This window comes from Podarcis raffonei, chromosome 2, assembly GCF_027172205.1.
Source record: "Podarcis raffonei isolate rPodRaf1 chromosome 2, rPodRaf1.pri, whole genome shotgun sequence".
Classification (NCBI taxonomy): Eukaryota; Metazoa; Chordata; class Lepidosauria; order Squamata; family Lacertidae; genus Podarcis; species Podarcis raffonei.
Genome location: NC_070603.1, coordinates 8073705 through 8088094, shown reverse-complemented (window position 1 = coordinate 8088094; position 14390 = coordinate 8073705). Strand labels below are relative to the sequence as shown.

At 45.7% G+C, this 14390-nt stretch overlaps 1 protein-coding gene across 4 annotated transcripts in view; it reads right to left on the bottom strand.

Moving 5' to 3' along the window:
* Positions 1 to 13033, bottom strand: part of SLC11A2 (solute carrier family 11 member 2) — a 71236-nt gene extending 58203 nt beyond the window's left edge. Inside the window, exon 1 of one of the 4 annotated variants that reach the window (XM_053372608.1) lies at positions 13015 to 13033. In XM_053372608.1, coding sequence (XP_053228583.1) covers positions 13015 to 13018 — 4 coding nt within the window. In that variant the 5' untranslated portion in view covers positions 13019 to 13033. Of the gene's footprint in view, positions 1 to 6084; positions 6182 to 6615; positions 6635 to 7200; positions 7306 to 13014 lie in introns of those variants that run through there. The other 3 variants (XM_053372625.1, XM_053372601.1, XM_053372633.1) reach the window with 3 other exon arrangements.
* Positions 13034 to 14390: the final 1357 nt, after the last annotated feature.

Sequence of the window (14390 nt, the reverse complement as noted above, 5' to 3'; positions counted from 1 at the left end):
GTGGGAAGGTAAACGGCGTTTCCGTGTGCTGCTCTGGTTCGCCAGAAGCAGCTTAGTCATGCTGGCCACATGACCTGGAAGCTGCACACCAGCTCCCTCGGCCAATAAAGTGAGATGAGCGCTGCAACCCCAGAGTCGGCCACGACTGGACCTAATGGTCAGGGGTCCCTTTACCTTTAACCTCCTCCAAATGACTGGTGCTGGTGGTAACTGAAGTCCAAAGGGCACCAGGTTGGGGAAGACTGGACTTGTGGTTCCCACATTTCTTCCCAAGAATCTTCCCAACGGATAATAAGGATGCAAAAGCAGGACACTCTCTTTCAGAAGGGCAGATAGACTGAGGGAAGCACGTCCTCTGGAGGCTAGGGCCAGTGCATTCCAACAAGTCAGAAAAGAACTGTGCCCTCATTCAATCAAGGTCTTCGGCTTGATTAAACAGCACGCTCTACTACTTGATGCATTTTCCCCAGAGGCATAGCTGAAGCTTTCGGCTTGCGGTAAACGGATTCCCCTAGCTATAGGGAACAAGAGATGCCCAGTAATTTCAAATCGCACCTCCATTTCAGAATGCAGAAGCAACCCTACTGGAAGTGGCGCTTCTGTTTTACGGCTAATAATGACCGATGGACTCATCCTCCATGAATGAGCCAATCCTCCCGTTTAAGCCCTGGAAGTCGGAAGACATTTCCACATCTCACGACAGTGAATTCCATAAATTAACTGCATGTTGTGTGTAAGCCTGACTTCCTTTCGCGTGCCCTGAACTTACTGCCAATTAATTCCACTGCACAACCCCAAGTTATGGGACAGAGACATCTCTACCACACCACCTATTTTTCTTAGCTAAAAAGTCCCAAGTTTTTTTTAAATTATTTTTATTAATTTTCATTTAAGTAACCAAAAGTAAACAAATCAATAATACCAAAACATCAATAAACAACAAAAAGGTAACATAAATTTCCATTACAATCTTTCATCATCTTATTTATATCCCTCCTCTATGTACCTATTGACTTCCTTCCCTCCCGATTTCGGGTTTCTTAATAAAGCTTATTTTTTGCAGTTTCATTGTTAATATTTTACACACCGTAAGATTTATGTCAAACCTGCTGTGGTTTTTAAACTTCTATAATTTCCTTCAATGTATGTTACAAATTTATTCCAGTCACTAATAAACTTTGTACCATTTTGGTATCTAATTTTTTGCGTCATTTTTGCTAGTTCCACATATTCGAATAATTTTATTTGCCAATCTTTAACAGTTGGAATGTCTGGGTTCTTCCATTTGAAAAAAAAAAAGTCCCAAGTTTTGTAACCGTCCCTCATAGAGTCGTTGCTCCAGCCCTCTAATAAATTTGGATGTACCTTCCTGCACCTTTTCCATCTCTACAACATTTTTTTAATAGGTGGGACAAGAACTGTACACAATGCTCAGTACTGCAGGCTTGTGCCCCAGCAAGGCACGTGCGCAAGCAGTACCCTCTCTGCGACGTGCCATATCACACATTTTCCTGGCACAAGTGCCTCTCTGCTCTTCTATAATCCTCCTATAAAGCTGGGTTCAAGTCTAGAAGCGGAAAATTATGGGCAGTAAAGGTGTCTGGAAGTTTACTATCCTTTAAATCTGCTACATCTGACTTTCGGCAGCAAGGTGTGCAAAGGGACACGTCCGAGAGGCTGCTTTTGCGTGCGTGCAAAGGATGCGCAGCTGCATGGAGTGTCACAAACCTGGACATGCACACAACACGTGAAGTCACCTTAAAGGAAAAGGTAAAGTGACCCTGACCATTAGGTCCAGTCGTGACTGACTCTGGGGTTGCGGCGCTCATCTCGCTTTATTGGCCAAGGGAGCCAGCGTTTGTCCACAGACAGCTTCCGGGTCATGTGGCCAGCATGACTAAGCCGCTTCTGGCGAACCAGAGCAGCGCACGGAAACGCCATTTACCTTCCCACCAGAGTGGTACCTATTTATCTACTTGCACTTTGACGTGCTTTAGAACTGCTAGGTTGGCAGGAGCAGGGACCGAACAACGGGAGCTCACCCCGTCACGGAGATTCGAACCGCCGACCTTCTAATCGGCAAGTCCTAGGCTCAGTGGTTTAGACCACAGCGCCACTCGCGTCCTTACGTGGAGGCAAACTAGCCTAGCACTCTCAGATGACAGGCAGTGGCTCTTCACTGAGGTCTTTAGCAGCCCCGCTAGCAAAATTCTTTTAATGGGAGATCCTTGAAGGGCAGCCAAGGCATGTGAGCTGCTGCAGAGCTATGGCACCCTTCCTGATGCCCATTTCACGTACGCACTACAATTGAAAATGAAGAACAAGCATGCACATAGGGGGGAGCAGCTGAGTGCAAGATCAGCTCTCTCCAGCAACTTGATTTCAAGTTGATTTCTCTAACTCACATACGCTTCAGGCTCACCGTGTTTAAAAGAACCGCAAAACACAGGACACACATGGATTCAACTGAATGCCCAATCCTTGCCTTATTTCAGCAGCTGGCCTTGTACGGGGCAGCAAGGGAGAAAATGGGCTTCCTGACAAAACACAGAGAGAGGTGGTTGCTAATATGGAAAGAAATGAACAGGAGAGGATAAGCCCAACCGTAGAGTTCAGAATGGTTCACATCCAGTATTCCTATTGGGGGAGCTCAGGCAAACCCTTTGACGACAAGCTGGAATGGGTGATCCCTGGAGCAAATTTTGGGGGTGCGTGCTAAGCTGCAGAGTGGGGAGGAAAGTGAAGTTTCATTTCTGCATGCAAAGGTCTGTTCCACTCAGACTATGCACAGCCCTGGATACAACCCAACAGTGGGTCATGTCTATGCTTTTATAGTTTCCCTGGTGGAAGCGTTAAACCACTTCAAAGCCCTTACTGGTTCCCTTGGACCTAGTAACAGGAGATGCTCAACGACTAATATTTCAACTGGCCGGTTTTTATACATCGAACTGGGAGGAGAAGGAGGTGATCTTCCTTTGCCTGAGACAGCAGAATGTCTTTGGCTGGCTCAGATGACAAGACTGCTGGTACCTGTTCAAACCACCTACTTCTCCAAGACCACCCAGGAAGTTTCATGGCTAAGCCATTCTTCCCCAGAAGCTAATTATACGTTATTCACAAAGACTCATTTGAGTCAACGATGACAACAGGAAAGCAAAAAGCAGCTGGTGCGATGAGACGGATGCCTAGAAGAGGCCCTACTGTGACCCACAAGGGCATTTCTGCCAAGACACACACAGCTGTCACCCTAAATTTTATGTGGCATCAGGTATGGGGCAGGCAAGGTGTGACCGCCATCACTTGGGCATACATTTGCAAGCAGTTTGTGCTTGCAGACAGGGTTCAGAGGCAAGTCCTTTTCCAGAGGTGGCTTTTTAAAGAGAATGGTGCTATGTGACCTACACACACATGTAATATACAATACCTAAAGTGCAGTGGCTTTGGTCAACCTTTGTGACAGGACGGCTGTGAGCATAGAAGGGGCTAGCCTGTTTACCCAGCTGCTCCCCTGATCTCTCCACTCAAGTCACCTGTTTTAATTGCTGTCCTATTTTAATGGGGTTTTTTTATTGTGTACTTTAATTATGTCTGCTTATATTTTAAATGTTTATGTAACTGGTTTTGTATTGTTTATGTAACTGGTTTCGTGAACCACTGGGAAGCCTACTTTGGCGTTAACTGTTAAGTATGTGTGTGTGTATCTGTATCTCTGTGTATCATAATGTACACCTCCCCAAGTTTCCAGGAAAAAGGGCAGAATATTCTCAAGCCAAACCACGGAAACAGTCTGATGAGAAGAGATAAAGGAGGGGAGGGGAAAACCATATCTGTTAGAATCACTGGCACTTATGCCGGTTTGAATAAGGATTAGTTGCCTACAACACACCATCTGAATTCAACCGCTTCTCCCCACTTTTTGATCCAAAACTGCAATCGATTTGGAATTAGGACTGACTCCAGCTTCCCACAGCAAGAGAGAAGAAATATAGTTTCGCAGCTCAAGTAACAGTGCAAGCCTAACTATGTCTACTCAGAAGGACTTTGCATTGTATTTAATGGGGCTTACTCCCAGGTAAGTGGGGTCAGGCCTTAAACCTTAAGCATTATTAAACGAGTATGAGAGAATACATATGCATAAGGTGCAACAGTTTAGCGATTAATGCAGACCTGAAATCTGAACCTTACTACTCCATCCTTCCAATTATTTGCCTCGAAGTAAATGCAACAGAAGGGGACACGGGTGGCGCTGTGGGTTAAACCACAAAGCCTAGGGCTTGCCGATCAGAAGGTCGGCGGTTCAAATCCCCGCGACGGGGTGAGCTCCCGTTGCTCGGTCCATGCTCCTGCCAACCTAGCAGTTCCAAAGCACGTCAAAAGTGCAAGTAGATAAATAGGTACCACTCCGGCGGGAAGGTAAACGGCGTTTCCGTGCGCTGCTCTGGTTCGCCAGAAGCGGCTTAGTCATGCTGGCCACATGACCCGGAAGCTGTACACCGGCTCCCTTTGCCAATAAAGCGAGATGAGTGCCGCAACCCCAGAGTTGTCCACGACTGGACCGAATTGTCAGGGGTCCCTTTACCTTTACCTTAATGCAACAGACTGTTTTTAGTTCCTGCTAATCTGGACTCTTCCTTGCATGGGACCAACAGGTATTTAAGAGGAGTAACCACACGTGGCTAGCAGCACTGAAAACAAATGAAAGCTGTTAAACTAGAGGGCCTTTATCTGAGCAAGCTTTTGTGAAAAGTCGTTTTTCACCATCTGTGTCACAAGACACACAGTGCATCACGAAGCCTGACATCTACCAGTCTTCACCCACAAGTCCTGGTTTAAGAACAAAACTCAGCAGTGGTGCTGTTGTTGAATCACATCCTGTTCACTCACCCAGTTTTAGGCTGCGCATGATTATTGCTCAGGGCAACGTATGTCTGGCCAACTCATTTATACTATATTGCCAGAAACAACCGAATCCCCCTGCTTTAAAAATAAATGACTGAGCCCGTGTCAATATTAACTGACTTGTGTCAACAATAATGTGTCTTCGTTGTAGTAACTCAGTGTTTCCCAAACTTGGGTTTCTAGCTGTTTTTCGACTACAACTCCTATCATCTCTAGCTACCAGGACCAGTGCTCAGGGATGATGGGAGTTGTAGTCCAAAAACAGGTGGAGACCCAAGTTTGGGAGACTCTGTGGTAACTATTTAAAAACAATTCTCAGTTTTGTATTGGCAATGCAATAATGCAATAATTGCTGTAAGGATGGCATTCAAGTTATAGTGGTACCTCGGGTTAAGAACTTAATTCGTTCTGGAGGTCCGTTCTTAACCTGAAACTGTTCTTAACCTGAGGTACCACCAATAGGGCCTCCTGCTGCCGCCATGCCGCCGGAGAACAATTTCTGTTCTCATCCTGAAGCAAAGTTCTTAACCCGAGGTACTATTTCTGGGTTAGCAGAGTCTGTAACCTGAAGCGTTTGTAACCTGAGGTACCACTGTATTTGCTAGAAAATCTGAGTAACCTTCTCACACAAACATTTTGCAAGATGATAACTGGAGAAGAGAAATACAGTACATGCACTGGGATTAGTTTTTAGTTCCTATTCATGAAGCATTACTTAATATATATATATAGATGGAAAAGAAAACACTGAAATGGGCAGATTTATGCTCCACAACACACAGGCTCCCTCCTAGGTCAGAACAAAAGTTAATCTAGCTCCTCAGGGTTTCCCAAACTTGGGTCTGCAGATGTTGTTGGACTACAATTCCCATCACCCCTAGCTAGCAGGACCAGTGGTCAGGGATGATGGGAATTGTAGTCCAAAAACAGCTGGAGAAATCCTGATCTAGCCCAATATTCTGTTTCCAACAGAACACCCCTGGGGAAATCACAGGCAACCTACGAAAATTACGACTCTTGCCTGTTCCTTCCTGGCACGTGGCATTCAGAAGTACACTGCTCCTGTATTTCAGACGCGGGGTGAGAGTCCTGTACACCTGGAGGCCTGGAAATAAGTCACAACCTTGTTGCTTCAAGTGTTGAAACAGCAGACAGGATTTAGGCTTCCATTCTAAACGCACTTACCTGGAAATAAAACCCCACTGGTAACACCTGGCCTTGAAAAGTCCAAGTAAACATGCTTTAGACTGGGTTGCAAGTGTCACATGCTAAATAAGAGTCATCACTATCTCTTTGCTTTTCCCAGAGTGCCCTCTTCTGCCTCCCCAGACCAGAATAAAAACCTGGGATGGACTCCAAGGCAAGGCTTGGTGTATTATTCAAGAATACCATCTTTAGGAGTATCCGCTGGGGGAAGGAGAGGAAGGGGTGGAAAGGATCAGGCCACTTGGAACTGGAAAGGAACATGCCCTCCGGTCACGCTGGCTTGCAACTCTGTTTGGTTTGGAAAGAGATGCTCCCCTTCTCTTTTGCTTTCCCTTCCTCAACTGATTTCACTTGAGATAACGACCCACGTGAAAACGCAACCTTGCAATCCTATCAGCAACCTTCCACCCTCCAAACCAGGCGCCTGAGGATGTTTGGATAGCAGGAAAGCTCCTATTTTCAATGCAAACCAGCAGAAAAAACACATGCCGGGTTTCATCCAAAGCCTACAGTTTTCTGGAAGAGAGCGAGGGCGAGGGAGTTGTGCAAATGATTTCAGAAGCAAATGGAGGCCAGGAGCAAGGAAGCGCTTCCCCGAAATGCACGGCAGCTCCGGAGGGCAAAGCATTTCAAAAGACACGCGAAAGTTGGAGACTCGGCAAGAATTAAACCTCTTCCTTTGAAAACCACGTTCAGACAAGGCCAGTGTCCCGGGTCTTCCTCTAAAGCAAGTTTGGTGGCTCGCCTGATAATCCTTGCATTTATTTAGAAAAACACCCAGGAGTGGGAGAAAAAATAAAAATAAAACCTCAACTGAGGTTCTTTTTTTCCATAAAAAAGCAGCGCCTCCTCCAAACCTTGGGCTGGACAATTTGGCTAAGTAATCTTATTTTCCCTCCCCTCTTTGTCTCATTCCCACGACCGGCTTGACCCCTGGGATAGCAAGACGCAGCAGAAGGTGACACGTGTGCAAACCTCGGCGGACAACGGCGCCCACCTTCCCCTCCCCCGCTGCTGAAATGAGCCCCCCCCTTTCAGCAGCTGCATGCATGCCAGGCCGCCCCGCGCCCCAACTTGGCCGCCCCCAACCCTTACCTTCGCCGGCAGCACAGCCGCCTCCAGCCGCCTCCTGACTCCATGGCTCAGCTCCATCAAGAGCCTTGGCCCCGCCCTCCGCCGGGCCCCGCTGCCCTCATTGGCTCGCCGTGTGGCCGAGAGGCGGGAACGGAGGGAGAAGGCGCCTCCCTGTGCAGCTAGACGCGCGGAGCTAGGAAAATGCAGAGTAGTCCGCCCCGGCGCGGCGCCTGCACTCTTTAGATTAGAGCTAGACGGGGGGATTCACACACAAGCCTTAACACAAGAGAGTTATTAAGATGGGCGTAAAGCGCAGTGGGTTAAACCACAGAGCCTAGGACTTGCTGATCAGAAGGTCGGCAGTTTGAATCCCCGCGACGGGGTGAGCTCCTGTTGCTCGGTCCCAGCTCCTGCCAACCTAGCAGTTCAAAAGCACACCAGTGCAAGTAGATAAATAGGTACCGCTCCGGCGGGAAGGTAAACGGCGTTTCCGTGCGCTGCTCTGGTTCACCAGAAGCGGCTTAGTCATGCCGGCCACATGACCCGGAAGCTGTACGCCGGCTCCCTTGGCCAATAAAGCGAGATGAGCGCCGCAGCCCCAGAGTCGGTCACGACTGGACCTAATGGTCAGGACTCCCTTTACCTTTACCTAAAGCCTACAAAGGTCTGTATAGTTAAAGCTATGGTTTTCCCAGTAGTGATGTATGGAAGTGAGAGCTGGACCATAAAGAAGGCTGAGTGGAGTGTGTTTTATAGTCAGTACGACTTGTGGAACCTGTAGCTTTGCAGCTTTTCTGTGGGATGCCAGGACCACGTGTCCATTTTAGTTTGCTGTACTCTTGGGCAACATCTTTCTCTGTGTTTCGCCGGGCAGCTGTGTGCAACCACTGCTGCCACAGGTAACAAAAAAAAAATCAACTTCCAGCACGTTGCCATAAATGCTTGAAAAGCAATACATGCAGTGACTTGCCAGCTGCTGAACCTTTTACACTGCCGTAAAACTTAGTAGAATACTATTTGTGTGTGTGTGTATGTACACACACACTTTTACAAACACACACACACACACATATATATACACACACATACATATACATATAAATATATACCTCATCACTGCAGATGGTGACAGCAGTCATGAAATTAAAAGACGCCTGCTTCTTAGGAGAAAAGCAATGACAAACCTGGACAGCATCTTAAAAAGCGGAGAAATCACCTTGCCAACAAAGGTCCGCATAGTTAAAACTATGGTTTTCCCAGTAGTGATGTATAGAAGTGAGAGCTGGACCATAAAGAAGGCTGGTCGCCGAAGAATGGATGCTTTTGAATTCTGGTGCTGGAGGAGACTCTTGAGAGTCCCATGGACTGCAAGAAGATCAAACCTATCATTCTGAAGGAAATCAGCCCTGAGTGCTCACTGGAAGGACAGATCCTGAAGCTGAGACTCCAATACTTTGGCCACCTCATGAGAAGAGAAGACTCCCTGGAAAAGACCCTGATGTTGGGAAAGATGGAGGGCACAAGGAGAAGGGGACGACAGAGGATGAGATGGTTGGACAGTGTTCTCGAAGCTACCAGCATGAGTTTGACCAAACTGCGGGAGGCTGTGGAAGACAGGAGTGCCTGGCGTGCTCTGGTCCATGGGGTCACAAAGAGTCAGACACGACTAAACTATAAAAAACAATCTTGTGCATAGATGTTGGCTGCTTTGACTGTACGTGCGCAGCATGCATGCAGGTGTTGCAGCAGCTGCTACTTATTACCATACTCCCAGATTGATGGGCACTGATCAAAGAGACTCAGAAGGTTTGTCTGCCTTTTCTTCTGTCTGTCTTTGCAATTTTCTACCTTCCCCCCTCCAGTACTGAGCATACAATGAAGGTTGTGACTCTCACCAAACTGAGAGGGGTAGCTAATGCCGCAGAAGACAGAATCAGAATTCAAAGTAACCTTAGAAGATTGGAGAACTGGGCCCAAGCTAACAAAATGAATTTCAATAGGGACAAATGTAAGGTTCTGCACTTAGGCAGGAAGAACCAGATGCACAAATACAAATAGGGGACACCTATCTTATGCTAGCAGTACATGCAAAAAGGATCTCAGGGTCTTGGTGGACCACAAGCTGAACATGAGTCAGCCATGTGACGCAGCAGCTAAAAAAGCTAATGCTATTCCAGGCTGCATCAACAGAAGTATAGTGTCCAGGTCAAGGGAAGTAATAGTACCACACCTGGAATACTGTGTCCAGTGCTGGGCACCACAATTTAAGAAGGATGTTGACAAGCTGGGACGTGTGCAGAGGAGGGCAACCAAGATGATCAAGGGTCTGGAAACTAAGCCTTATGAGGAGCGCTTGAAGGAGCTGGGTATGTTTAGCCTGGAAAGGAAGAGACAGAGAGGAGATATGATGGCCATCTTCAAATATCTCAAGGGCTGTTACACAGAAGGGGGAACAAGCTTGTTTTCTTCTGCTCTGGAGACTAGGACCCTAACCAGTGGCTTCAAGTTACAAGAAAGAAGAGTCCAACTAAACATCAGGAAAAACTTTCTGACAGTAAAAGCTGCTTGACAGTACAACAGTCTCCCTCTAGAGGTTGTGGACTCTCCTTCTTTGGAAGTTTTAAAGCAGAGGTTGGATAACCATCCATCATGGATGCTTGAGCTGAGATTCCTGCATTGCAGAGGGTTGGACTAATTATTATTATTATTATTATTATTATTATTATTATTATTATAATATACCCTGCCCATCTGACTGGGTTTCCCCAGCCACTCTGGGCGGCTTCCAACAGAATATTAAAATACAATAACCTATTAAACCTTAAAAGCTTCCCTAAACAGGGCTGCCTTCAGATGTCTTCTAAATAAAATCTCTATGATTTTATTATTCCTTGGGCCAGCCCTAAAGGGAGGACACAATTGCTCTGACACTCACTTGTTGGAGTGTAAGTTGCATTGAAAGCAATAGAAATTACTTAGTTGATAGGTGCTGCTTGCATACTTCGCTCATGTTGAATTATGGTCCACATGCCCAGGACCGCAGGGCTAGCTTCTTTCCAGCACCAGCAATTAATATTTGATCTATAAACTTGGCGGCTCATCAGCATATCAAGATCTACATACAAGGTATTTGCTATTGTTGATTTACAAGCACATTACCATTTACTCTGGCTCCCATGTGCTCCCACCGCTGGTGTTTGAATGCAGAGTGCAGTTCCTTGAGAAATAGTGCCATTTGGTCCTATTTCTTCTCTCAACTCCTCTTCCATCCAAGAGGACAACGTAAGCCACATTCACATTACAGTTAAACTGAGATGTGTAAATTTGAGGCAGCTGCTGGGCATGTGCAAAAGACAGTGCATGCTTGCACAGACGACGTCTTCATTGAACAGGAGTTGGGGAGGTGGAGGGAAACAAATTAGGCAATGTACATCAGGTGTGTACAGCAATATGCAGATTAAGCTTGAAACACAGTTGGGAGAAAACAGCCTTGCTGCCTTTTAATTCACCAATGTGAACATTGTTGGAGTCCTTAAAAATAAAACAGCTAAGAGAAACAGCTCTAAGTTGCTTTAAACCAAATCAGACATATTTGTCTATCTAATCCAGCGTTGTCTCCTCTTAACTGCCAGCAGTTCTGCCGTGTCCCAGGAGACACAGAGGTCTTTGCTACTTACCATGGTCCTTTTAACTAGATATTCTGTCTTTTGCAGCATTTTGTAGAAACCAAAACAGGGGTGAAGAGGGTTTTAAAGCGTTATGAGAATTATAAGGTCTAAGCTATAAAATAAATGTACCAAGCAAACACACACATAAATATATAAACCACATGTCTGAAATAGTACAGGGGGGAAAAGTCCTGTAACCATTTTGTCTCTCCCAAATCGACCTCAAATGTTTCTCTAGAAGGAGGGAGGAAATGGGAAAAACCTCCCCATTGCCTCTTTGCTCACAAATCCTGCCTTAAGGGCACATATAAGATATGAATAGGGCGAGCCTGTGACCTGGACTCAGGAATTAAGTATTTATCATCACAGAAGACTAGCCAGGCTGCCCAGGTAAATCCATTAACAGCCAGGTAAACCCATCAACAGGTTTTGTGTCAGACAGGATTCTGTTCTAGACAGCCCCTTCTTTGATGTATGTATGATGTATGGGGGGTGGTCTTGGGCTCAAGGGTGGGCAATTCCAAATGTCTATATAAGGGCAGGCACACCTTTGTTCGGGGTCCCTCCTGCCTCCTGCGTGTGGTTGTGAGCACCCTGTTGCAACAGTTAATAAAGATCAGGCTTACTAGCTGCTTTGCTTCTCAATATTCTCTGGTTGGCCTCTTGTTATTTTCTCCTACTGATAGAGAACCTTACATAAGGACTCTATATGGGCTCTTGGGTACCCCATAAGGGACAGGGAGCAGTTTTTTTCTTATAACAAAAGCAACCCTTGACCTTAGACATTAAAAGTCACATGAATGTACGGGGGCTAAGATTAAAGGGAGGAAATTAAGTCTCCAGAGCCATTGGGCCATTTCAGCCCTTGCTTAGTGCTTATACAAATGTTTTATGGCCACTTTTTCTTTCAAGGATGTCCCAGCAGCTGATGCCCTAGCTAGGAACCAGATCACCAAGACACATTGCTGCGAAAATGCATGTTACAGTTGCTCACTGCAAGTCATCTATCTGCTTTTCTTTTTGCAAACTCACAAGATTCTTTTAATGAAGGGCAGTTAAGAAATACTTTAGATAAATATTTGTAGACTGCTATTATCTTGTCTGTCCAGGATCGCAGATTCTTTGAATGGCAGCCAGGAGGACCTTCTGGCAGGGGTGGGTAAGATACAAAGGAGGATAGGGCTGTTTTAAATAAAAACAGCAACAGATTTGTAAATGCAATTTTTCAATTAATCACATACAAGGAAAAATGGAGGGAGGGGGATCTCTTAAATGCCTATACAAATAAAATAATATTTGTTCAAAGCTGGGGAGCAACCTAAACAATAGAAGAAAGAGGGAGAAGAAAGTAAGTTGTGTTATTTCAGGTTCAGGTACCTATACCTTTAACAGCTATGTGTATAAAAGAGTTTCAGGCTGTGTAGCTGACCATGGAAGGATGCAACAGCATCTGCTACAATTGGCTCCTGTGAGCACCTCCTCCTCCTTTGCCTTTGGTTACCTTGCACGACCAAAAGCCCATCACTTCCAGTCCCTCCACAAGGAAACTGCATCATCCACAAATTAGACCAGCAAATCCAAATCACGTTTCCAGAGAATGCAGGAAAGGGGACCATCAAAGCCTTATCTGAGTCACAGCACAAGCCCTATGCATGTCTACTAAGTAGTAAGTCCCATTGAGCTTGATGGGGAAAGTAGACACAGGATTGCACCCATCTGAATGCAGACCCTCCAAGTGTCCCTATTTTCCAGGGACAGTCCCGGATTTACAGAAGCTGTCCCGGTTTCTGATTTGACCCTGGAATCGTCCGCTTTTCCTTAGGATGTCCCTATTTTCTTAGGAGAATTGTTGGAGGGTATGGAATTATCCAGCCCTCTGAGCCAAGGAGATACATAACTATACAACCTTTAGAATACATCTGTATAGGGAAGTTTTTAAAATGTTTTATTATGTTTTTATATATGTCGGAAGGTCCTCAGAGTGGCTGGAGCAACCCAGTCAGATGGGTGGGGTATAAATAGAATAAGAATAGAATAGGATGTCCCTATTTTATTTTGAGAAATGTTGGAGGATATGTGAATGCTACAGGGAAAACCTAAACTACCCAGCAGAACAGAAACCTCATCTCCACTTGCAGCCTAAATAATAAGCAATGGTAATACTTACCCATCTCACAGTTGGGCTGTGAGAGGTGTTTTTTAGTCATTTTATGTTGATGGTGTTAGCTTCTCGCTCTGCAGATTCCTCAACAAACAAAAACCCCACACCTATTTCACTATATATAAGTGTCTCCACCTGATAAGAATTCTTCAACCAGACTTTGCCTTTCCCAGGCTAGTAACGGACAGGGTTGTTTTAAATAGCCTGGCAAAACCAATTATGTGGTTGCTTTTTTTTTTAAAGACATACACCCAATTATGTATAGTGGGGCAGAGTGCTCTGAAAATAATAATATAACTGACACACCAATAATTAATGGAGAATTAATTGGGCAGAATAAACTTTGATCCTAGTTCTGTTTGCTGGTGCAATTGATCATTCTGGACTTGGTCACAGCGGGCTTATATTGGGCAAACGTTACTGATATGGGGGAAAGAGTTTAAAAAGCCATTTGGTGAAAATGAAGGAAGCATTCCAATGATTTGTGCATAAAATATAATGAAATCTGGAAGAGTTTGTTTTGGGAGGGGTTTCTTTTTGTCATTTGGGAACAGAACTTGGCACAACTGCACATTTTCCACCTATGATAAGTGCAGCCCTGATAAGTCTCATTAAATAAATCAATACAATACAAAGTCTATCACTGATCCACTGATTCAAATGCTCCATCAAGACTGAATTTATCAGCCAGTTGTCCTGAAGACTTTCGGTAGCCTTTCTGGCTTCTATGTGGGATTTTTTTCTGATAAGAAAGAGCTGAACACACAAGACCTCAGAAACCTCCACACGCCCACAAGAGCAGACGTATCATTGACTCGGGGGCAGAGGGGAATATGAGTGCACGGCCATCTTTAAAGGACCCTAGCTGGACCAGTTAACAAGTGCCTTATGCCATGATAAGACTCCCAGTACGTTTCCGAGCACAATTCAAAGTGTTGGTGCTGACCTTTAAAGCCCTAAACGGCCTCGGTCCTGTATACCTGAAGGAGCGTCTCCACACCCATCATCCAGCCTGGAAACAGAGATCCAGCACCGAGGGCCTTCTGGCGGTTCCCTCGCTGCAAGAAGCGAGATTACAGGGAACCAGGCAGAGGGCCTTCTCAGTAGTGGCGCCTGCCCTGTGGAACACCCTCCCAGCAGATGTCAAGGCAATGAACAACTATTTTACTTTTAACAGACACCTGAAGGTGGCCCTGTTTAGGGAAGTTTTTAGTGTCTGACGCTGTATTGTTTTTTATATTTGGTTGGAAGCCGCCCAGAGTGGCTGGGGAGACCCAGTCAGATGGGAGGGGTGTTGTTTTTTAGTCATGTCCGACTCTTCGTGACCCCATGGACCAGAGCACGCCAGGCACTCCTGTCTTCCACTGCCTCCCACAGTTTGG